The sequence below is a fragment of the Carcharodon carcharias genome, chromosome 5, assembly GCF_017639515.1.
Source record: "Carcharodon carcharias isolate sCarCar2 chromosome 5, sCarCar2.pri, whole genome shotgun sequence".
NCBI lineage: Eukaryota > Metazoa > Chordata > Chondrichthyes > Lamniformes > Lamnidae > Carcharodon > Carcharodon carcharias.
Genome location: NC_054471.1, coordinates 132,892,610 through 132,919,053, shown reverse-complemented (window position 1 = coordinate 132,919,053; position 26,444 = coordinate 132,892,610). Strand labels below are relative to the sequence as shown.

The window sequence follows — 26,444 nt, the reverse complement described above, 5'->3', positions numbered from 1 at the left end:
CACAGTTTTCATGTGACCAAATGTTCCTTTATTGGTGAAGCTGCCAAGGTGGGTCAAGTTGTCCACTGATCAACTCCTGTAGTAGGAATTTGAAATTTTTCCACAAAGGTACCATATTCATGTTACCTTGGATTTGAACAGTTGGTTTGTCTGCATTCTAAAGAGAAGGACATCTATGAATTAAATAATTTTCTACTTTATTCTGGTTTCTCTTTTCACTTTATATTACCTTTTAATTTGCTTATTTTCCACTCTTTTATAATTTCTGACCCCAGAAAGCTATATAATACTTAGTATTGTTTAATATAGTTACTCAGAAGGCTGCATGCTTTTGAAGTTTAAAAACTGGTGTTAATTGCTATCGATATGGCTTGAATGTCTTCCAATGTATGGAATTCCATTTTAAAGTTCTGTTCCAATTAGTGAAATGATTTAAAGGAACTTTAGCATTTTCTTCCCAGTAATATTAGATATTATTCAACATGTGCTTGTTTGACGTCAGTACCTATTTGAAGGTAGACAGGCTGGCACACCCAAGTTTTACTTCACGTTGCTTTTTGATCAGGGAATTAATTGTGTAACCATTGCAAATGAAGAGGTTGACTCACCAGTGACTGCTGCTGGTTAAAGATTTATAGTTGAACTGTCGTTTGGCTCTTTGCCAATACTGAAAAGGGCATAATAATTTATTTAGCAATCACTTTGTTCCCTTTCATAATGTTAGACACACAACAAGAGTGAAACTAATGGTTGATTTTGAAAACTTGCCACTGGATTCTAATAGATTTTTCACTAATTGCTGTTGTACTGTAGGGGGCCCCTGTGTGGAGGGCAGAGAGGTGGTGGGGGTGGGGCATTTAAATCCCAAGTTTAGTGGTCCTGAACTACCACAACCTTCCTGTTGGTCTGCAGACGCAGAACATAACACATTTTGATTAGTTGGAAACATTTCATAGGGTATAGTTTTCTGTTAAAAATCAGAACTGAATGAATTTGAGGATCCTCAATATTGTAGTAGCCACAGAGTTGGATAACTTTTAGAATGCATTTTTGCTTTGAAGGCTATACTTAGATTGAGATGGAGAATTTGTCAAGATGGACAATGGATGAACAGAATGGGCCTATACTTTTCCCTATCCATATCTTGTGTGATTCTGAAAACTAATCAAAAAATATTTTTAGTCCTTAACAACCTTGAATTCAAGGCAGCATTTGACTGAGTGTGGCATCGAGGAGCCCTAGCAAAATTGGAGTCAGTGGCTATCGGGGGGGGAAATTCTTTGCTGGTTGGAGTCCTACCTAGCAATCCTGTCAATCATCTCAGTTCCAGGACATCACTGCAGGAGTTCCTAGGGGTAGTGCCCTAGGCCCAACCATCTTCAAGTGCTTCATCAATGACCTTCCTTCCATCATAAGGTCAGAAGTGGGGATGTTCGCAAATGATTTTCAGCACCATTCGTAACTCCTCAGATACTGAAGCAGCCCATGTCTGAATGCAGCAAGACTTGGACAATATCCAGGCTTAAGCTGACAAGTGTCAAGTAACATTCGTGCCACACAAGTGTCAGGCAATGACCATCTCCAACAAGAAAGAATCTAACCATTGTCCCTTGACATTCAATGGCATTGCCATCACTGAATCCCCCATTATCAACATCGTGGGGGTTACCATTGACCAGAAACTGAACTGGACTAGCCATATAAACACTGTGGCTGCAAGAGCAGGTCAGAGGCTAGGAATCCTGCAATGAGTAACTCACCTCCTGAATCCACAAAGCCTGTCGATCATCTACAAGGCACAAGTCAGGAATGTGATGGAATACTCCCCACTTGACTAGATGAGTGCAGCTCCAACAACATTCAAAAAGCTTGACACCATCCTGTGCAAGGCAGCCCACTTGATTGGCACCCCATCCAAAAACATTCACTCCCTCTACCACCAATGAACAGTAGCAGCAGTGTGTACTTTCTACAAGATGTTCTGCAGCCACTCGCCAAGCCTCCTTTGGCAGCACCTTCCAAACCCACAACCACTATCATCTAGAAGGACAAGGGCAGCAGACACATGGGAAGTTCCCCTCCAAGCCACTCACCATCCTGTCTTGGAAATATATCGCTGTTCCTTCACTGTCACTGGGTCAAAATCCTGGAACTCCCTTCCTAATAGCTCTGTGGATGTACCTACACCACATGGACTGCAGCAGTTGAAGAAGGCTGCTCACCACCACCACTTCGAGGGCAATTAGGGATGGGCAATAAATGCTGACCTAGCCAGTGAAACCCACATCCCATGAATGAATTTTTAAAAAATCTTTAAAGCTATAAATAATTTCAGAAGGATTTTGTTTCATCAATACAATGCAAACAAAGATTGTATTGAGCTCCTTCAAATTGCCAGTATATAATTTCCATGAAAATTAATGATTCTAATCTGAGATGAAGTTCATGTATACCATTCATCGATTTGACAATCTGATAAATTTTCCTGTTTGGGCACAGAGAATCCAAGTTATTGCTGGTGTTTCAGAAGTTCTGAAACTTTACACTGACAGAAATAGCTAGCTCATGCCCAAACAGGAACATTTTTTTCTCTCCCCTTCCCCACTTTGTGGAACGTTATTCTATTTTCACCACACTGGGTTTGGGTCTCCTGCTGGAAACTGTTGTCTTGCTGTGAGCACATGGTCACCATATTTGCTGAAACTTGGGCTTTCTGCAAACACCTTCAAATTATAATGAGCAGCTTGTGATTTTAGGAAGTATAAATGCAGTCAATTTTCCTTTTACCTAAGCCAACAACATTGCACTCCTTTTTACCTGTAGGCAGGAATTAAAGACTTCTCGAGTTATGCTTTGTTCACCTTTTTTATTGTTCTTTTATAAGTAATATACGTTTTATCTGACTGATCAGTGTTGGTTAAAGTGTGTACTCGTGGCAATGATCACTAAAGTTGTTTATTGCTGCTACGCAAAGGACTAGAAATAATTGCCAGAGCAAAGAGTACACTATCAAAAGTGTAAGTGCTAATGATTCTGTGTCACTGCAAGAAGAATCTTTAATTGCTGCTTTTGTCCAACTTCATCTTGCAATTTGCTACTGTAAACCAGATTTCTCCGATGTGGACCAAGTCACTCACTGACGTCCTTGATGAAGTCACTGACCAGTTTCAGCTGCTTCAGTCTTATTGTCTATTTGACTGCTGTTTTGCTTATTGTAATCACTGTTTTTAATCATCTGACAAGCATGTCCTTTGTGTCTTTCAGGTATTTTCAAGAGAAATAATTCCAGGTTAATGGAGGAAATCTTAAAACAACAGCAAGAACTACTAGGTCTGGACTGTTCCAAATATTCTACTGATGTTTTAAATAGTCATCAGAAAGTTGAACAAGGTGGGTAATTGTACATTTTTTTCAATTCCATTTCTGTAGATTGAGACCCTTTTTAGGAAGTTTAAATTGTACACAAATTTCTAAAGCCCATTACCATACTAACTTCTTTTATGATTGGATTTGTACAATGCCATGTGATCTCTTCATTGTAAATATTGTCTTAATTTAACATGTAGATTTTGTCACTGCAGTGCATCATTTGTAGCATTTGATTTGATGAGCATGCTATGTGGCCTTGTTGTAGCTGAGTTTATGAAGCAGATCATTCTCTGTACAAATCCTTGCTTGAAAACAGGTCAAACAGTGGGTAGATGGTGGCATAGTGGTATTGTCACTGGACTAGTGTTCCAAGTACCCAGGATAATTCTTTGGGGACTCTGGTTCGAATCCCACCAACAAATTTGAATTTGATTAAACCATAAAACCATTATCGATTGATGCAAAAAGCCATCTGGTTCACTAATGTCCTTTAGGGAAGGAAATCTGCCATCCTCACCTGGTCTGGCCTACATGTCACTCCAGAACCACAGCAACATGGTTGACTCCTAAAATGCCCTCTGAAATGGCTTAGCAAGCCACTCAGTTGTATCAAACCACTACAAAGCCTAAAAGGAATGAAACCAGACAGACCACGAGGCATCAACCTAGGCACCAGAAACAACATGGGCAATCTCAGCCCTGTCAACCCCTGCAAAGTCCTCCTTACTAACATCTGGGGTTGGTGCCAGAATTGGGAGTGCTGCCTCACAGACTAGTCAAGCAACAGCCTGACATATGATTGCGTGGGAATGACTTTCCTACAGTTAATGCCCCAGACACCACCATTGCCATCCCTGGGTATGTTCTGTCTCATTAGCAGAGGTGACATTAGGGGTAGACAGTCAGGCAGTTGTCCTGGGAGTTCTCACCACCAACTTTGGACCCTATGAAGTCATAAGGTCAAACATGGGCAAGGAAACCTCCTGCTGATTACTACGTACACTCCCCCCCACCCCAACCTACAGAATATACTCTGCATGGGGGACTTCAATGTCCATCACCAAGAGTGGCTTAGTAGTACAACTACAGACCAAGCTGGCCAAATCCTAAAGGACATAGCTGCTAGACTCGATCTGTGGCAGGTGGTGAGGGAACTAACAAGAAGTTGCCTGTAATCTCACGGCCTGGCATATCCCCCACCCTACCAAGCCAGGGGATCAACTCTGGTTCAATGAAGAGTGCAGGAGGGCGTGTCAGGAGCAGCACCAAGCATACCTAGTGAAGCTACAACGCAGGACTATTTGCGTGCCAAACAGCATTGGCAAGCAATACAGATTCCACAACCAATGGATCAGATCTAAGCTCTGCAGTTCTGCCACATCTAGCCGTGAATGATGACATAGACAAGTTGGTGGAGAGGGAAGATAGGTGGCAGATGAAGTTCAATGCAGTGAAGTGAGGCGATGCATTTTGGTAGGAAGAATGTAGACAATTTTTTTTAAATGGGTGAAATTTTGAAGGGGTTGCAGAAGCAGAAAGACCGGTGTGTGTATATGTACATAGATTTTGAAGGTGGCAGGACAGGTGGAGAGGGCAGTTTATAAAGCGTATAGTATCCTGGGCTTTTTTAATAGGGGTATAGAGTACAAGAGCAAGGAGGTTATGCTGAATTTATAGAAGACACTCGTTAGACCTCAGCTGGAGTATTGTGTACAGTTCTGGGTGCCACACTATAGGAAGGATGTGAACACGTTGGAGAGAGTGCAGAAGAGGTTTATAAGAATGGTTCCAGGGATGAGAAACTTCAGTTACAAAGATACATTGGAGAGATTGGGAATGTTCTCTTTGGAGAGAAGAAAGCTCAGAAGGGATTTGATAAAGATGCTCAAAATCATGAGGGCTGCACAGAGTAGATGGGGAGAAGCTGTCCCTGCTCGTAAAAGGATCAAGAACAAGAGGACATAGATTTAAAGTGATTTGCAAAAGAAGAGTGTGACTTGAGAGAATCTTTTTTTCACATGAGTTTTTCAGATCTGGAATGCACTACCTGGAAGTGTGGTGGAGGCAGGTTCAATTGAGGCATTCAAGAGGGCATTAGATGAATATTTGAATAGAACCAATGTGCGGGGGTATGGGCATAAGGCAGGGCAATGGCACTAGGTCATAATGCTCATTTGGAGAACTGTGCAGCCACGATAGGCCAAATGGCCTTCCTCTGTGCTGCTAAAATTCTGAGAGTACTGAAGTCTTGTGCTCCAGAATTTGCCAAGCTCCTAGCCAAGTTGTTCCACTACAGCTGCAACACTGGAATATACCCAGTTATGTGGAAAATTGCCCAGGTGTGACCTGTCTACATAAATCAGGACAAATCCAACCTGGCCAATTATTGCCCACCAGTCTACTCTCAATCATCAATAAAGTGATGGACTGGGTCATCAACAGTGCTATCAAGTGGCACTTATCAATAACCTGTTCACTGATGCTCCATTTGGGTTCTGCCAGGGTCACTCGGCTCCTGACCTCATTGTAGCCTTTGTTCAAACGTGGGCAAAACAGCTGAAATCCAGACGTGAGTTGAGAGCGACTGTCATTGACATCAAGGCAGCATTTGACCAAGTGTGGCATCAGTGAGCCGTGGCAAAACTGAGGTTAATGGGTATCAGGTTGAAAACTCTCTGCTGGCAAGAGTCATACCTAGCAAAAAAGATGATTGTGGCTGTTGGAGGTCAGCCTACTCGGGTTCAGGATGTCACTGCAGGAGTTCCTCAGGTTAGTGTCCTAGGCCCAGCTATCTTAAGCTGCTTCATCAATTACCTTCCTTCCATCATAAGGTCAGAAATGGGGATGTTTGCTGATGATTGTACAATGTTCAGCAGCGCCATTTGCAGCAGTTCAGATACTGAAGCAGTCCATGACCAAATGCAGCAAGGACAATATCCAGGCTCGGGCTGACAAAAGGCGAGTAACATTGATGCTACACTCAAGTGTCAGGCAATGACCACCTCCAACAAGAGAGAATCTAACTATCTCCCCTTGACATTCAATGGCATTCACATCACTGAATCCCCCACTATCAACATCCTGGGGGTTACCATTAACCAGAAACTGAACTGGACTAGCTATATGAATACTATGGCTACAAGAGCAGATCAGAGGCTAGGAATCCTGTGGTGAATAACTCACCACCTGACTCCCCAATGACTGTCCAACATCTACAAGGCACAGGTTGGGAGTTCGTTGGAATACTCTCCACTTGCCTGGTTGAGTGCAACTCCAAAAACATTGAAGAAGCTTGACACCTTTGAAACGGCTTGATTGAAATCCCACCCACAAACATTCACTCCCTCCACAATGGCAGCAGTCTGTACCACCTACAAGATGCACTGCAGGAACTCACCAAGGCTCCTTTAGACATTACCTTCTAAACCCATGACCACTACTGCCTAGAAGAACAGGGGCAGCAGAAACATGGGAACACCATCACCTGGAAGTGCCCCTCCAAGCCACTGACTTGAAAATATATTGCCGTTCCTTCACTGTTGCAGGGTCAAAATCCTGGAACTCCCTTGCTAACGGGTAACAGGCAGGATAGATAAAAGGGAACCAGTAGATGTAATATATTTGGATTTCCAAAGTTGTTTGATAAGGTACTGTACATAAGGCTACTTGATAAGATAAGAGCCCATGGTGTTGGGAGTAGTATATTAGCATGGGTAGAGGATTGGCTAACTAATAGAAGACAGACTTGGGACAAGGGGGTCATTTTCAGGATGGTAACCTGTAGCTAGTGGAGTGCCACGGGGATCAGTGCTGGGGCCTCAATTATTTACAATTATATATTAGTGATTTAGTACATTCACTTCCCTCATCTATTGCCAAGTTTGTGGATGACACAAAAATAGGTGGGAAGGCAAATGGTGAGAATGATGCAAGGAGTTTATAGAAGGATATAGACAGGTTAAGTAGGCAAAAACTTGGCAGATGTAACATAATATGGGAAAATGTGAGGTTCTGCACTTTGACAGGAAGGAAAGAGGAGCTGCAAATAATTTAAATGGAGAAAGACTGCAGAAGGCTGCAGCACGGGGATTTGGGAGCCCTTGTGCATGAATCCCAAAAAGCTAGCATGCAAGTTCAGGTAATGGGGAAGGCAAATAGAATGTTGACCTTTATTTCAAAGGGAATGGAGTACAAAAATGAGAAAGTCTTCCTAAAACTATACAAGGCACTAGTGAGACCACACCTAGAATACTGTGAACAGTTTTGGTCCCCTTATCTAAGGGGAGGCTTTGGCATTGGAGGCAGTCCAGAGAAGGTTCACTAGGTTGATCCTGGTATGGAGATATTTTCTTATGAAGAGAGGCTGAGTAGGTTTGGCCTGTACGTACTGGAGCTTAGAAGAATGGGAGGTGACATAATTGAAACATGCAAGATTCTTAGGGTGCTTGACAGGGTAGATGCTCCTTGTGCGAGAGTCAAGGAACAGAGGGCATAATCTTAGAGTAAGGGGGTGCCCATTTAAGTAAGAGAAATGAAGGAATTTCTTCTCTCGGAGAGTAGTGAGTCTGGAATTCTTTTACCGCGGGTGCTTGTAAAGGCTGTGTTGTTAAGCATATTCAAGGTTAAGATAGACAGATTTTTAATCAATAAGGGAATCGAGGGGTATGGGGAAAAGGCAGGAAAGTGGAGTTGAGGATTATCAGATCAATCATGATCTCATTGAATGGCAGAGCAGACTCTGGGCCGAATGGCCTACTTCTGATCCCACGTCTTATGGGTTTAAAAACACCGGGTGTACCTACACTATATGGACTGTAGTGGTTCAAGAAGGCAGCTCACCAGCATCTTAAGGGCAATTAGGCTTGGGCAATAAATGCTGGCCTAGCCAGGGATGCCCACATCCCGTGAACAATTATTTAAAAAATATTTTAAGTACCATTGTTAATCTTCAGAGCGTTTTTCATCCCATCCCTTGTGTCAAGCAATTTGGATAAATTGCTTAATTTATGACCAAAGTTTAATTGTTAGATTGGTAACTTAAAGGATCCACTGGAATAATTTGAGCAATTCAGTTCACTCAGTGGTCTTTTTATACTTGTAAATACATATACATTATGGATAAAAGTTGTTTATATCAGTTTTAGTTTGGATGCCTTATAGGCACTCTAGTTAAATCCCAGGCTTTTGGGCTGCTTGCTACTCCATTTGTCAATTTGTGTTTTTTGAAGGTTGAAGAAAGGATTTTGGAATTCTCAGCTAACAAAATATTAGTTGGATTGTAAAACATGATCTTGGAATAAAGCTGACAAAATCTTGTATTTCTTTTTCAAGCGCTCGACCCTGTTGAGCTTTGTAGGTTTTCAAAATTAAGTCTTTGTGCAATCATTATACGTACTATTGATATCCTATATTACAATTTTTTAACTTTTGTATTTTGTATTTTAGTTTTATCTTGTCCGACTACAGTGAAAGTGCTTTCACCTGATGATGGTAAAGCAGATATAGTGAAAGCTGCTAAAAAGTACTGTCAGTTAGTTGCTCAGCAGCAGAGAAGGTCCACTGATCTAAATGTGAATATTATGGACAGCTTGCTCAGAGGTAAGTGCCATCTGTTGGTCAATGGAAGGAATGCAGCATTCAAATTTACTTGTACAGTTTGAGAATGGACACAGAATCACCTCTTAAGGTTTCATTTGTGCCACATTGAGATACTGTTAGTGATGTGTTTACTGAAATTATATTTTAATTTCTTTGAAAGAAAATATTAATTATTAAAACACTCTTTAGGCCCTTTTTTATTTATTACAATGTTTAAAAGTTTAAGAAGCATAATTTTATTGTCAAAATTTGCATTGTTTCCCTTTTCATAAAAATTGTAATCGTTAGATTCCTAATTGAAGAGAGCACTAGTTTGTAGTTAGTTTAACTTGATCGTGATGTTGCGAATATCTAGTTCATGGTTCATGTGTTTTATTATATCATTTTTAGTTTTAGGAAATTAAGTTTAACTGTGGAAAATAGGATAAATGCAATTAAAGCAAGCTTGGAGCCAATTACTCTTGAAAAGTTGGGACCATGTTAACTTAAGAGGTTAACAGCTAGAAAGATAAGCTCATAAAACAGCACTTGGAGAAACTTAAACAATGCATGATCTGTGGGCATTTTTGGTGGAGACATTACGTCTGTGATCGTTGCAGTAATGAAAATTCAGAGAGATGTTTTAGTTTGGTGATTATAGAGCTAAATTAGTTTAAAAGCATTTGGTGGACCCTGAAAGGTTGTAAAAACCCATTTACTTCAGATCAAAGAAATTATAAATGGGGGATAATTAATCTAAAGGTTGGTTTGAGGACTGTTCAGAGCAGTCATGGAGATGGGTGGAGCTTAAGAAATTCTTGTGTGTTCTGGAAATTTATCGGTGTGTTTGCTGAGAGCTGCAATTTGGACCTAGTGTGGTTTGCAGCTCACTGAGAGAAAATAGGCTCAAAAAATGACAGTTAACTAGGCCTGCACTGTAAGTAGAGTAAAAACCTAACTTCATTGTAAGACACTAGTTATACATTATCTGGAGTACTGCGTCCAGTTATGGGCACCATACTTGAGAAAATTTGCGAAAGCATTGGAGAGAGTACAGAGGAAATTCACAACATTGATTCCAGGGATGAACAACTATAGCTATGAGGATAAATTGGAGATGTTTTCCTTGGAGAAAAGAAGGTTGAGAGGAGACTTGATAAAGGTATTCAAGACCCTGAGTGGCATAGACAGGGTAAGTAATGAGAAACTGTTCCCACTCAAAAGAACATCCAGAACTAGAGGGCACAGATTCAAAATAATGGGCAAAAGGACTAGAAGTGATGTGAGGAATTTTTTTTTCACCTAGAGGGTGGTTGAAGTCTGGAACGAACTTCCTGAAAGGGTGGTGGAGGCAGGTTCAATCAAGGTATTCAAAAGGGAATTGGATGACTATCTGAAAAGAGAGAATGCACAAGGTTACGAGGATAAGGCAGGGGAGTCGGATTAAGTAGATTGTCCTTTCAGCAAGCCAGTGCAGGCTCAATGGGCTGAATGGCCCCCTCCTGTACTGTAAAGATTGAGATTCTGTGATTAACCTGGAATTGGGGTGAGGCATAATCTCAATTTGAATTTTGAGAGGGAACGGAAGCCTGAAGGTTGCCTAGTGTGAAACTAGTGGGAAAATCGCAGTGGTTGCTACAGTCTTGTGAAAAAGAAAGTAATCAGCTTAATTAGCTGGAAAGTATTGAAAAAGTAACCAGAATAAGTGACTGAGGCATCCAGAGTCAGAAATGATAAATGAAAATTTTACCTCTTGAGAATAGCTGGAGTGGAGGAGAATCCTTCAGAGAACTGTGGCATACTTATGGGTCATTCCTACAGAAGTAAATAACTTTAACGATTCAGTCTTATAAGAGAGTTCTTGGGGGAAGTAAGAAGTGTACCTAAGTGCATGACGTATGAGCTATAGTGTTAACTAACTTGTATTTGTTTTGTGTTAATAAAGTTAAACAGTTAGTGTTTCGAATTTTTAAAAAACAAGTGAAATCTTATGGTGCAATTGTCTTGGTTAAAATTAGGTGTTCAGATTTCTATTGAAATGTTAACGGCCCCTAACTGGATTGTGACAGTAGGCATCAGTGTTACAATGACTAACTTTATTCGTTCCTTTCTTGGTCTGTTAGCAGTGCCAATTGCCTTTTCTCTTTCCCTTCTCTAGAATTTAATTGTGATAAAGAATCTAATCTGTAACCAGTTAACTTTTTTATTTTCATATACATGGTGATCTGTCTTACTACATGGATGATTCTCTACAAATTGCTTTTAAAAAGTGCATTTCTAAACCTGAGAATTATGGGTGTTCAAAATTAAAATTAGATGTCAGCTATTTTTGCTAGCCTTGTATTGTGAACGATACACCACATATTCTAGCTGGCAAAGTACGCAGCTAACCTGTTCTGATGTCTTTGCCTCTCTGAAAGTAGCTTGTCTGAGGTGTACGAGAACATTCCAATAACAATAATTAGCACTTATATAACATGTTTAACATAGTTAAAATGTCCCAAGGCACTACACAAGCATTATCAGACAAAATTTAACACCAAGACACACACACATATTGGGACAGATGACTGAGAGCTTGGTCCGAGAGAGAGAGAGATTGTATGAGCATCTTAAAGAAGGCGAGAGAGGCTGGAAATATAGGGAATGAATTGTAGAGCGATTTTAAAGTTGAGGATGCATAAGAGGCCAGAATTGGAGAAATGTCAAGATCTGAGGGTAGGAGGGCTGGAGGAGGTTAGTGAGAAAGGAGTGAGGTCATGGAGGAATGGAGAACAAGGATGAAATTTTAAAATCAAGGCGTTGCCAGACTAGGAGCCAATAGAGGTCAGCGACCACAGAGTTGATGGGTGAATGAGATTTCATGCTTAGGATATGGACAGCAGATTTTTTGAAGAGCTTAAGTTTATAGAAGTTGGGAGTCTGACTAGGAGAGTGTTGTAATAGTCAAGTCTAGAGACAAGAAAGGGTTTTAGCAGCGGATGATCCGAGGCAGGGATGAAGTTGGTGATGTTACGGAGGTGGTAGTAGATGGTCTTGGGTTTGAAATACACATGCAGTCGGAAGCTTTTCCCGGGGTTACATATAACATAAAGGTTGCAAGCAGACTGGTTCAGCTTCAAGCATTTTTCATGGAGAGAAATGGAGTCTGTGGTTAGGAATAGAGTTTGTGGCAGAGATTGAACGCAGTGGTTTTAGTCTTGCCAATATTCAGTTGAAGGAAATTTCTTCTCATCCAGTGCAGATGTTGGTCAAGTAATTTGGCAATTAGTGGGTGTGGAGGTCAAGAGTGGTGGTAGTGCAGTATGTATGTGGAAGCTGATGTGTTTTTGGCTGGTGTCAGAGTGGTAACATGTAGATGAGAAGTGGGGGCAGGCACCACCCCCTAATTTCTGCAAAACATCTACCATAAACAGTGCGTTGTACCTATATAATTTGAGATTATTTCAATAATGGTGAAATGCTTTTGACAGCTGAATTACAGTACTGTAATGCTTTTGCAGTGTTCTTCAGTTGTCTATGCATTTTAGAACATTAAATCAAGTTTCAATATAATTCCATTTTTATACGTTTGTACTATATCTGTAAAACATGAGACAGCCCTGTGCTGTTAACGGTTAGTTGATCCTTTTGTAGGTATTTTCATGTTGGAGTTCACTGTTTAACAAACTTACACAAAAAAAGATCTTGTTTGATTTGATACTTGCATATTTAAAATGTGTATATACTTTCTTCTTTTTCAGAAAATGCATTTGGTTTACCTGACCCGGATCTAGTTTTGAAATTTGGTCCTGTGGAAAGCACACTTGGCTTTCTGCCCTGGCACATCAGACTTACTGAGATTATGTAAGTGTCTTTGGGAGTCTAATTTTAATTAAAAGTTTAAGCTTGTTTAAGCAATCAAATACATTGTTTACTAGTTTAAGTACTTTGTAGTAAGTCAATCTTCCAATGAAAACATAATTCCTGCTTTATGCTGGGAATGCTTGATGGAGGATATTGCTGTTGTATATTTTAGCAAAATATCAGTGTTTTGAAACTGTTGTCAACAGGTGCTTTAACATATTGGAACTTCATTGTATTAGGCAATGGACTGATAGAATAGGAACCTGCACATCCCCAAAAAGTGCTCTTGTCCATCTTGCAGATAGCGATTATGGGACAGGGATGTGCTGTTGAAGGAAGTTTGGTGAGTTACTGCACTGCATCTTGCAGGTAGTGCATACTCCAGCCCCAGTACACCGATGATGAAGGGAGTGGATATTGAGCCCAAGTGGCAGGGGCAACAATCAAGTGGACTGTGCTGTCCTGGATGGTGTTGAGCTTCTTGTGTGTTGCAGCTGCAGCCATCCAGGTGAGTGACTATCCCCATCACACACCTGATTTGAGTATTGCAGGCAGTGGAGCAGCTTTGAAGGATCAGGAGGTGAATCACTCATTGTGAAGTACCCAGCCTCTGCTTTGTTCTTGCAACTGTGGCAATCATGAGGCTGATCTAGTTCAGTTTCTCGCCTGGATGTTGATTTGGTGCCATTGAAAGTCAGCAGAGAGCAATGATTTTCTTGGGTGGAGAAGAGCATGAAGGACTTTTCTGTTATAAGCTATTTAACCTATTCACGATCATGTTAATGAGGGAGGGAATAGTCACTCCAGATGTACATCAAATTTAAGTTGGTGCTTTTGTTGTTTTTGTGCAACCACTAGGTGACACTGTGTAGCTGTCATGCTGTCTGTTCAGGCATCCACTGTCTTGACTTAATCGTGGCTCAGTAGTACAACACAAAACTGTTAATGAATCAGATGCAGCAATGTCTGGTAATGTCTTGGGAGTACTGGTAAACAATATCACTAAGTTTAGAGAAGTTGCAGAAAAGGACAAAGCAGAATGAAATAAAATACACAATTGGGGGAGGGCTAAGTTCAGTGAGCTAAAAAGCGTTCTGGCCCAGGCGGATTGGGATACAAGATTAGCAGTTAAAACAGTAAATGAGGTACAGATGGGAACTATTCTCACCAAAGGGAAAAGAAGGGTATCCATTGTTAGAACTGGATGACCAAAGATACAGAACTTAAACCTCATCTTTCAATTTTATCTTATGGTAAATGTCTGGTTCATAATTCAGTGAAGAACCAAGCTGAATACAAAAAGTACAGAGAATAATAGAAAAAAGAAATGAGGGGTGAAGGGTGTTGAGACTATATTAGCGCATAATTTAAGGGAACCCAAAAGCCCTTTAAACCTATAAATACTGAATGAATTAGGCCAATTAGGGACCAAAAATGCAGTCATCCTGTGGAGGCAGAGGGCATGCCAGTGGTACTAAATGAGTGCTTTACATCCCTTTTCACTAAGGAGGATGTTACCAACGTCACAGTGAAGGAGAAAGCAGTAGAGAAATCGGATAGGGCAAAAATAGGTGAAAAAAATGGTATAAGTAGGATGGCAGTGTTCAAAGCAGAAAAGTCATCTGGTCTGGATGTGATACACAGGAACAGGAATAGGCCATTTGGCCTCTCTAGCCTATTCTGTCATTCAATTGTATCTGTGCTGATCTGTGTCCTATTTAATATACTGTCCTTGCTGCCTATCCCTGAATACCTTTTTGGTTCTCACAAAATCATCAATCTCAGATTTAAAATTAACAATTGATCCAGCATCAATTGGCATTGAGGAAGAGAATTCCAAACTTCTGCCACCTTTGCGCATGGGAAAGTTTCCCAATTTCACCCTGAACTGCCTGGCTTTAGTTTTTGCACTATGCCCTCAAGTCTGAGAATCCTGACTACTTCTCTATTTACCCCATCATTTGCCCTTAATATCTCAAACTTTGATCAGATCACCACTTAATCTTTGAAATTACAGGGGATACAACACTCCTCTAATCCCGCCTCTTGAATTAACACTTGGAGTCTAGGTATCAATTCTGGTAAATCTACACCACACTCCCAGCAAGGTTGCTGAGTGAATTGATGATGACAATTTTGGATGCTCTGGCCACAATTAGCTAATTTTCCTTTATATATGAGAGTGGTGCCACAAGACTGGAGGATTATGAATGTTACATTGCTGTTCAGAAAAGGATAAATCCAGTAACTGGAGTAAATGAGGAGGATTGGTGAAATGGGGACACTCGTGACAGATGAAACTTAAATCACTACTCACTTCTCTGCATTATTTTGGTAGGAAGAAGATTGAGGCAATCTAAACTAAATAATCTGTGGACATGTGTACTTAACAAGTTTTTGAAATTGATAGAAACCAGTTAAGAAGGCTGTTAAAATGGTAAATATCCTTGGCTTTATAAATGGAGGCATTGTGTACAAAAGCAAAGAAGTTGTGTGCTGAACCCTTAGAAAACACTGGTTAGGTCCAACCTGGAGGATACTAAGGCCTTGGAGATGGTGCAGAGAGGGTTTACTGGAATGGTATCCTCCACAGGGATGAAAGATTTCAGTTATATGGAGAAAGCAGAGAAACTGGGGTTGTCCTACTTAAAGCAGAGAAGGTTAATGTGAGATTTTAATAATGTAGGTTTTGGTGATGAACATGGCAAAGCTAAAAGGCTGGGTATCTAAAGGAAGCAGATTTAAGGTAATTGGCAAAGGAACCAGAGGCGATATGAGGGGGGTGGGGTGGTGGAAATTATGTTATGATCTGGAATGCATTGCCTCCAAGGCTGGTGGAAGCAGATCAGTAATAGCTTTCAAAAGTGAATTCGGTCAATTGTTGGAGTGGAAAAACTGTGTGGCTATGGGAAAATGTGGGAATGTAGCACTAATTGAATAGCTCTTTTAAAGAACCTGAATAGGCATGATCAACTGAATGACCTCCTATGTTCTAATCATTCTATAATTTTATGGTCTAAAATGATCATTGGAAAGCCAATGTATGGAAACTCTTCAATCTGAATTTAATATAATGAAATTGTTCTAGTGAAAGTACTTGTTTCTCCATTCTTTGTGCTTTTTAATTCTAGCAATTGGAACAAGAATTTGGTTTAGGCAGTTTGAATTCCATTGACAGCAGCATAAATCTATACTCTCAAAAAGCTTTGTTTTGTATGAGGTCTATAATATTGTTCATCAGAGCTATAGGAAGTTGCAGAGCATAAAAATTCATCACTCAACCTGATCCTTCAGTAATCTAACAGAAGTTACTGAGCGAGTAAAAACCCTGGCAATATATTTCCCCCTCTGCAGAGGGTAGCATGGTTAATTCCTTTGCTTCAGTGCCACCCCAGATAAAATGTACGAACATTGCAGCCTGCGAATTAAAGGGGGCGTTATTTCATATAGCTTAATGTGACACTTTTGCGTTTACTCCATTTTTTTTGTTTATTATTTATGAGTTCCAAATTGTAGTAGTTGAGTTAGTAATGCTTATTTTCTGGGGGATTTGATGATTCGGAGTCAAGACATTGTGCCAAAATGTTACAGATTTGGAAAATGGGAAGTCTTCCAGCTGCTAACTGAGTTAACGGTACATATATTATACTATATTGTTCTAAGCCATTGTGTCTCCACATAGATAATGTGACCTAGAAAAAGGTAAATTAGAATTATATAGATCTGGACCACAAAGTTTTAAAATGATTCGTAGAATGAGGATAAAAATGTTGTTTGGAGAGACGGAATTTCTTTTAAGCTTTGAGAGAAAAAAACACTTCCATTTCAGCAAAACCAGGCAAATTTCAGTTTATTTTTAAACTCAAACTCAAATCTTTAGCACTTTGGCTTTTCTTCCGTCATTCTGTCACTTCATGTTAATGTTAAAAACTGTCATTCTGAGTAGTTGAAATTCTGTTTCTAGTTATGGAACCGTTTAACTGCAAACTAGTTAAATTATCAGATGACACCTAAGCTAGGTGGGACTTGGTAGGATTACATAGGATAAATGGCACAGAAACAGCCCATTCTGCCTAACCAGTTCATGCTGTGATTATGCTCCACTCGAGTCTCGTCCAACTTTTCTCATCTAAATTTACCATTGTAACCATCTATTCCCACCTTCGCCCTTACGCCTGTCTAGTTTCCCTTTAAATGCATCTACACTATTCACTTCAATTACTGCCTGTGGTAGAGTTCCACATTTGGAGGATTTGGGTAAAGATCTTTCTTCAAAATCCCCTGTTGGATTACTTAGTGATTTCTTATAGTTATTTTGCTCTAATTATGATCCTTTCCACAAGAGGAAACAGTCTCTCTCTATCTAGAACTAAGCGATCCCACGATCAGTGGATGAAATCAAAATTCTGCAGTCCTGCCACACCAGTCATGAATGGTGGTGACCAATTAAACAACTCGCTGGAGGAGGAGGCTCCATAAATATCTCATCCTCCGTGATTGGGGAGTCTAGCATGTCAGTGCAAAAGACAAGGCTGAAGTATTTGCAACCTTCACCAACCAGAAATACCGAGTGGATGATCCATCCTCTCCTCCTTCTGAGGTCTCCATGATCACTGATGCCAGTCTTTGGCAATTCAATTTACTCCATGTAACATCAAGAATAGTTGAAGTCACTGGATACAGCAAAGGCTATGGATTCTGACAACATTCCGGTAATATTACTGAAAGCTTGTGCTTCAGAACTAGCCTCTACCCAAGCTATCCCAGTATAGCTACAACACTGGCATCCAGCTGACAATGTAGAAAATTGCCTGGGTATGTCCTGTCCAGAAAAAGCAGGACAAATACAGTCTGGCCCATCAGCCTCCTCTTGGTCAACAGCAAAGTGATGGAAGGTTTTGTCACCTTCTATGAAGCAGCAGCACCTACACACAGTAATCTGGCCACTGTTGCTCAGTTTGTGTTCTGCCAGGACCATTCGCCTCTTGACCTCAGTAAAGCTATATGCCAAACATGGACAAAAAAGCTGAACTCAGTGAGGTGAGAGTGAGTGCCCTTGACATTGAGGCAGCATTTGACAAAATGTAGCATCAAGGAACCCTGGCAAAATTGAAGTCGATGGGAATTGGGGGGAGGTAAAACTCTGCACGTATTGGCGTTGTACCTAACACAAAGGAAATTAGTAGTTTTCGGAGGCCAATCGTCTCCATTCCAGCCATTACCCTAAGGAACTCCTACGACAGTGTCCCAGGCCCACCCATCATAAGCTGAGAAGAGGAGATGTTGGCTGCTGATTGCAAATGGTACTGAACGTTGCATAATGCTTCAGATATTGAAGCAGTCCATGCCAATATGCAGCAAGACCTGGACAACATTAAGACTTGGGCTGACAAGTTGCAAGGAATGTACGTGCCCCACAAGGGTCAGGCAATGACCATCTCCAACAAGAGAGAATCTAACCATCTCCCCTTGGCATTCAATGATATTACCATCACTAAACTCCCCATTATCAACATCCTGGACCTTATCATTGACCAGAAACTGAACTGAATCAGCCATATAAATACTGTGGCTACAGGAGCAGCGGTGAGTAACTCGCCTCCTGAGACTGCAAAGTGTGCTGACCACCTACACCTAATCGGGCGTGATTAAATACCCTCCACTTGCCTGGGTGAGTGCAGCTCCAACAACGCTTAAGCTCGATACCATCCAGGACAAAGCAGCCTACTGGACTTGGCACCCTATCCACAACTTAAGCATTCACTCCCTCCCCCACCAACAGTAGCAGCAGATGCATTATAGCAACTCACCAAGGCTCCTTTGACAGCACCTTCCAAACCTGTGAAGTCCACCATTTAGAAGGACAAGAGCAGCCCAAGCAGGGGAATGCCACCGCCTGCAAGTTCCACTCCAAGTCTCACACTATCCTAACTTGGAACTATATCACCGTTCCATCACAGTCACTCCCTGGAACTTCTTTCCTAGCAGCACTGTGGGTGTCTCTGCATCAGATGGACTGCAGCAGTGCAAGAAGGCAGCTCACCCCCACTTTCTCTGACTGTTAGGGATGGGCAATAAATGCTGGTGACAGTGTGCCCACGCCCCATGAATTTTTAAAAAACTTTCATAATTTTAAAGACCCCTATTAGGTAACCCTTGAGCCTTTTTTCCGAAAGAGAAGAAACCCACCCTGTCAAACCTCTCCTGATTTGTATGCCCAAGCATTTCTGATGGTCTCCTTGTAAATATTTCCTGAGCTCTCCAGTGCCTCTATATCCTTTGATAATATGGCAACCAGGACCACATGCAGTATACTAAGTGTAGTCCAACCAAGGTTTGGTACAGGTTTAGCATAACTTCCCTGCCTTTCAATTCTATCCCTCTAGAGATAAAACCTAGTACTTGGATTCTAATAGACAGCTGAGATCTAGCATAGAACTCGATGACGTTTGCAACCAAGGTGATGGTAAGAAATGCAGTTCGGTTTGAAATGCAAGGTACTGCATAGTGGAAATAAGCATAGGGGGTACATGTACTCCATGAATGGGATGGAATTTGCTAAGGAGGTTGGAAGAAGTTAGGAGTATTAATTGGTTCATTTTTCACCATGCCGAACATGGTGTTAATGAATGATATGATGCTAGGTAATATTGCCATTAAAAGTCTCATAAGTTTAAAGCTAGACTAGTGTGTATAGCTCACCATAGAGTAAAGGAGCACCCAAGCCCTGGAGGCAGTCAGGATCAGCGCAACAAGGCTGTTCTGAAGTTTCTTGTGTTTTTTAAGAAGCAACTTAATAAGTTAAGAGTGTTCAAGTTTCAAAAACTATTTAAATGTCTCATTAAAGAAATAAGATTATACTTAACAGGACATAGAAAGTAAACCCAAAGCAACTTTGGATTTTGCAGACCAGCAGGACTAGAACACAGATTCAGGGCTGTAAAAGGTAAATTTAAGGTAAATTGTCTTCTTTACAAAGGACAATGAAGAATCTAAAGAAAAACTTGATTAAGATCATTGTGTTCAACTCATTTATGAAACCGCTTGGAAGTAGAATTGGCATTCAGGATAGAATAAGGGTTCTCCATTTAAGATGGAGATAAGAATTATTTTTTTCTTCTTGAGTTGTTCACCTGTGTAATTCCCTTCCCCAACATGTAATTCCCTTCCCCAACGAGCAATAGAGGTAGGATCGTTGCATATGCTTAAGGCTAAGTTGTATTCTTGACTGACAAGGGAGTCAAAGGGTTTTAGGGGTTGGACAGGAAAGTAGAGGCTAGATTCAAATCGTCCGTGACCTTATCAAATGGCGAAGCATCCTTAAGGGCCGAATAGCCTAGTCCTACTTCATATGACTTTGGAACAGTCAGTTCCTGTAGGTCTAAAGTTATATTCTACTCTAAGCGTTAACTTTGTTTTATCCCTCCACAGATGCCACCTGATCTGCTGAGTATTTCCAGCACTTCCTGTTTTTACTTTAGATTTCTAGCATTCGCAGTGTTTTGTTTCTATTTTTGTGTTGTGAATTGTTAGTTACAGTGCAAAGTAGTAGACTGATTTTAATTTGTTGCGCCTGGTGTCAGTTTTTTTTTCCTGACAGTGCTGTCAGTGCCATTCTAAAAGGTGGCTGCTTGCAGAGCATGCTCCCATCGTGTCTACGGGCTTTAGAGCTGAAGAGGCTTAGCTAACTGAAGCATAAAATGATATTTTGGAGCCCTTAAGTAGCAGGAAGACTCCTGGGTTGTGACCCTCTCCCAGCACTTATCTTTATGGTAACCAAATATAGCGGTGTCTTCATCTTGTGAGGTGCCTGTTTGACACACCAGCTTTGCAGTCCGATTGAAATGAAGTTGGGACCTGAAATTGCGTGGGTGTAGGTAATCAGCCAGCGCACCAATTAGTCACCCAAAAGTCAAAATCCACCCCATTGTGGCTAGTTCTTATTAGAGGTTAAGAAACATTTTAAAAAGTGCATTTTGAACTTCAGTGATATGGTATGTTGATTTTTTTCCCTCCCCTCTTCTACCTCTAGATCATTGCCTTCACACATCAACTTAAGTTATGAAAGATTTATTTCTGCCCTCCAACAGTTTGCTGCCTGTGAACAACGTATGGGAAAATGACCACAAGTCAACATGGAATCACTTCCAGGCTTCAGACCAAGGGACCCAAAATATCCAATGTTTACACTTGCCTGTGAACCATTGAAGCCCAGTTCAGTGTCTTTCTTTATCAACTGAGGATAAGAATGTGTCTTCTTTGTTCAAATCTTAGTTCCGTAAGTGTCTGTGAAGGTCAAAGTGTTTTTTTAAAAAAGCAAAATTGAGCTTGACAATAATTCAGACATTCTCAAATGGGACCTTTTTTATATAAAAGAACTGTATGTTCGAAGGATTACCATCATTGGACTCTTCTTTCTTGGATGATATGGACAAATAATTTATCTACAATGCCTTGCACTAAATAAGTGTTCAATAAATGTGTAAAGACGATCCTATTCAATTTTAAAGTACTATTTTAATGCAACATGTAGAATTTTGATGAATTTTAGTTCGCCTTAAACTAAAGAGTACAGCAGGGATGTTTGATCACATACTGCTAAAGGTTTAAAAACGGCTATATTTTTCCCCTAAAGCTTTAAAAGTACAAATATGGAACCTAAGTATTGTAAAGTAAGAAGCTGTGCTATTCCATTGCATCATTATGATGTGCAACTTGGTTTATACTTGGCTGTCACAATCGTGAGCTAGCTAGCATTCTTATGTTTTTGTAGACCAATGTGAGATTCTCTATTAGTTTAAGGATAAAACCAAACTAAGGCACAAATTGCCTTTAAATGTTGTTGATATTCAAACATGCCTTGTTTAGCTATCATTTTATTAGACCTTTCTTTCGGATTCATTGGGCAACTTTATTAGCAGTTAGTGATGAGTGAAGGAACCTGTTTAAATGCCATATTTTGTATAAAATTGGATACCTAAGAGAAGCGTAAGGGAACAATATTCTTTGGTTTATGATGCAATCAAAACCTCAAATGAAGTTTGGTAAATAATCCAAACAAGAGATGTTAATTGTACTTAATTTTATTTTTATATGTAATATGGCACATACAAAATGCAATTTTTTGGTATAAGTTTAAAATCTGAAAGATTTGCGTCTGAGCCCTGTATTTCCCTATGTTGGAGGCACTGATATACAAGTTTGTCAATTGTGACTTAAGTTGATGCATGACACACATGACCGTATATGCTTATGGTTTTGCAGTGTGTTTCTGCTGTTATAAGAATGTTGTATTATGATGTCACTGTCATTGCTTTACAAGCACAAATATGGGATAGATCACAGTGCGGAAAAGGGAAATCCACATCCTTATGGTCATCACAGCAGCAGGTATTCGGTTATAATAATGTCATAGCCATTATCACCACAGGGAAGAAGAGCATAGAAATCCAGTGATGTATGTCCTTTTGACTAATGCATACCCGTCCTTTACATTAATAAACCTGATGCCATAGATGAGAGTTGAGTGTCGTTAATCAGAAGTGTAAAGATTTTGGGAAATGGAGGTGCTCTGTTCTTATTAGTGCTGCTAACTAGAACTGGGACTAAGTAAGAACTATGATAAAATGCTAACTGCATTTTTGGCTTGGCTTATCTAATTAAAATAATTCAATAAAATAATTTGTCATATTTAAATTAACAGCATTGCCAAATCACACTTGATGATATAGGCCCAGCAATGTCAGAAGGATGCCAGAACGATGGCACAGGTAATTTCTTCTACTTGACAGTAACCTGCATTGGATAAGGAAAATTATTTCATAGGTTGTTGAGATAAAGCAGAGTATTATTAGCACTGCAATATTTTCTGTTTGCAGTTGAAAATCCAGTCCTAAGGTGTCCATATAGATGGTGGATGGTTGTTTTATTTTGATTATTGTTTTTGCTCGATGTTTCAAAGTGTTAATCTCCCTTAATTCACAAATCAACTTTGGTTCTTTCTCCGTTTATTTTATGTAGTGTAATAATTGTTCCACTCCAAAGGTTGAGTTCATTTTTTTTGGGCGGGCGGGGGGGGTTGGTGCGAAAGGGACTAAGTTTTCCTTGCCTAAACCAAGTAAACAGTGCCAACTACACTGAAATCCAGATGAAAACGTGCTGAATGTATAAGTGACTAAGCACTTCTCCCTCAAAGCTGGTCACTGCGATGTTATGCAGAGAAGGCCAGCTTCATTTCACCAAGGTCTATTCATAGTTGTAATCTTTGGTAATGTGTACACCATGTAAAACCAATTTTTACAAATAAAACTTGGATTTTATGAATGGAATACTGTATTATGACAGATAATGACAAACAAAAGCTCCATCGTAATCCTTCTGAGAGAGCAATATATAAATTGCAGTTTAACCCTTAAGGGGGCATTTTTTCCTAAATTATGAATATGGCTCAAATGCTTTAAGAGTGAATCATTTTCATTTGAGGTACCATATTGTAGGACTGCGGCTTTAAGGCATGTTGAGCGGATGGAAAAGAAGATGCATGCTACAAAGGCCTTTCATGAGGGAAGGCAACACACTCAACAAACAGGAAAAGGATTTGACATTCTTTTGCATGCATCTTATTTGGCTGACTCACCCAGGATTTGAACATGTTCCTAGGCCTGAGGTCATCAATATTCCTTGATTTTTAGGAGGATGATGAAATTACTGCTGTCTGATTCTATATGGTAGCATAGTCACTTCTTAGTTGTCATTGTGTAGCATATTTCGTCAGTGTAGTGGAAATCCAGTGGTTCTAGGGTAGTATAGTGATTAGTAATAGAGTTTTGAACTAATCCAGAGAATGCAAGTTCAGGTCCCACCACTTCATTTGAGAATTTGAGTTCAATTTAAAAGAATCTGGAAATAAGTAAGTATCAGTATAAATGACCATGAAGCTGTCAGGTTTATCAAAAAACTTGATTTTAATTGTATCTGCCAGCAATTCTGTGGAATGTTAGGCATTTAAAACTACTTCCAAGTTTTCTCCTTGTGGTTCCTAAAGGCATTCACTTGCAAGATAATAAACACATGGTGCTGATGTCAATTTGTTATGGAATCCTGTGCTTTATTTTTTCCCTTTCTGTTTTCCAAGGTTTTTCTCATGGGTAGAGTCCTATATATCACCTCGGTCTTTGCTGACTATCATCAGGGATACATATGGTACTTAATTAAAAGAATAACTGTCTGAGAGCTAAGTGTCAGTATAATTTTTATTAACACTTCCCAATTAAATCAGTTTGAAATGAACTAATTATTGATATCACATTACATGTGGTGCACCTGCTCCAATGTCAATACATCCTTTATAAGGTGAGGTACTCAAAAGTGAAACATAGAAAATAGGAGCAGGGTTAGGTCATTCAGCCCTTCTGGCCTTCTCCGCCATTCAGTACGATCGTGGCTGATCCTTTATCTTGACGCTGTGCTCCTGCACTCTCCCCATACCCCTTGATGCCTTTGGAGTCCAGAAATCTGTCTATTTCCTTCTTAAATATATTCAGTGACTTGGCCTCCACAGCCCCTTGTGGTAGAGAATTCCACAGATTCACCTGAGTGAAGTCTAGTCTCCTCTTCTCAGTCCTAAATGGTCTTCCCTGTGTCCTGAGACTGTGACCCCTTGTTCTTGACTCCCCTCAGCCAGAGGAAACACCACTCCTGCATCCAGTCTGTCCATCCTGTCAGAATTTTATGTTTCAATGAGATCTCCTCTCATTCTTCTAAACTCCAGTGAATACAGGCCTAATCGGCCCAAACTCTCCTCATATGACAATCCTGCCATCCCAAGAATCAGTCTGGTGAACGTTCGCTGCACTCCCTCTATGGCAAGTATGTCCTTTCTTAGGTAAGGAGACCAAAACTGTGCACACTACAAGTGTGGTCTCACCAAGGCCTTGTACAGCTGCAGTAAGACATCCTTGCTCCTGTACACTCGTCATCTCGCAATGAAGGCCAACATACCATTTGCCTTCTTAACTGCTTGCTGCACATGCGAGTGATTGGTGTACAAGGACACCCAGGTCCCTTTGTACATCAACATTTCCCAATCTATCACCATTTAATTAATACTCATCTACTTCAGTAGGAAAGACAGAATGGCAAACTCCACGCTTATCCACGTTATACTGCATCTACAATGTATTTGCCCATTCAAAATCTGTCTAAATTGCTTTGAAGCCTCTTAACACTCTCCTCATCGCTCACATTCACACCAAGTTTCGTCTCATCAGTAAACTTAGAAATATTACATCCCTCATCCAAATTATTGATATATTGTGAATAGCCGGAGCCCAAGCACTGATCTCTGTGTAACCTGCTAGTTAATGCCTGCCACTCTGGAAAAAGATGCATTTATTCCTACTGTCTGCTAACCAGTTCTCAATCCATGCCAATATATTGCCCCAATCCCATGTGCTTTAATTTTACACACTAACCTCTTATGTGGGAATTTCTGAAAAGCTTTCTGAGAATCCAAATGGACTACATCCACCATCATTCTTTACCTATTCTGCTAGTTACGCCCTGAAAAAAAATACTCCAGTAGGTTTGTGAAATATGATTTCCCTTTTATAAATCCATGTTGACTTTGTCTAATCCTGTTTATTTTATAAGTGTCCTGTTATATAGACTCTAGCATTTTCTTTACTACTGACAGGCCAACTGGTCTGCAATTTGCTGTTTTCACCCTCCTTTTTTAAAATAGCAGGGCTACATTTGCTGCCCTCCAATCTGTTGCGACTGTTCCAGAGGCTACAGAATTTTGGAAGATGACAACCAGCACCTCCAATATTTCCATGGCTGCCACCTTTAGTACCCTGGAACGTAGATTATTGGGCCCTAGGCTTCTATTGGCTTTCAGTCCTGTTAATTTTTCCAGCATTTGTTTGTGATACTTTATTTCCTTCAATCCCTTCTCATTAGATCTTTGGCTCCCCTGCATTTCTGGGAAGTTATTTGTGCTTTCCTTTGAAGACAGAACTAAAGTGGTTGTTTAATTGCTCTGCCAATTCCTTGTTTTATGAATTCTTCAGTTTCAGACTAAGTGGCCTACATTTGTTTTTTTTTAATTCAAAATACTTATGGAACCTTTTTCAGTTGGCTTTTATGATCCTTGCAAGTTTAGACTCATATTCATATTCCACCCCCCCCCCCCCCCCCCCCCCCCCCCCCCCCCCACCACACAAAAATCAATCTCTTGGTCATCCTTTGCTGAATTCTAAATTACTCCCAACTGCTGAATCTAGTACACCAGATGGGGTCTGACCAAGACAATTGAAGTATTGTGTCAAATCTGGGTAGAAAGATTGGAGAAGCTGATGTTGAAGCCAAACCAGAGTTTTATAAAGGTTCATCATTATTTCATTTATTTTGTATTCTTTGTCTGTTATAAAGCCTAGGATCCGTATGCCTTTTTTAACCAGTTTCTCAATCCGCTCTGCTACCTTCAAGGATTTGTGCACATGTACCCAGAGGTCTTTTTCCTGCACCCCTTATAGAATTATACCCTTCTAGTTGCCCCTCATGATTCTTCTTAACAATGTCATCTCAATGAGCTCATGATCCCCAAAATATCTTTTTTCTTTATTTCCTTCAACTACTTCCTTTGCCTGTAT

General features: G+C 40.2%; 1 protein-coding gene across 1 annotated transcript in view; it reads left to right on the top strand.

Annotated features, from left to right (window-relative positions):
• nus1 (NUS1 dehydrodolichyl diphosphate synthase subunit) overlaps positions 1-22,856 on the top strand; it is a 39,503-nt gene extending 16,647 nt beyond the window's left edge. Inside the window, exons 2-5 of the mRNA XM_041188865.1 lie at positions 3,265-3,390; positions 8,815-8,967; positions 12,690-12,792; positions 20,825-22,856. Coding sequence (XP_041044799.1) covers positions 3,265-3,390; positions 8,815-8,967; positions 12,690-12,792; positions 20,825-20,915 — 473 coding nt within the window. The 3' untranslated portion in view covers positions 20,916-22,856. The remainder of the gene's footprint in view (positions 1-3,264; positions 3,391-8,814; positions 8,968-12,689; positions 12,793-20,824) is intronic.
• Positions 22,857-26,444: the final 3,588 nt, after the last annotated feature.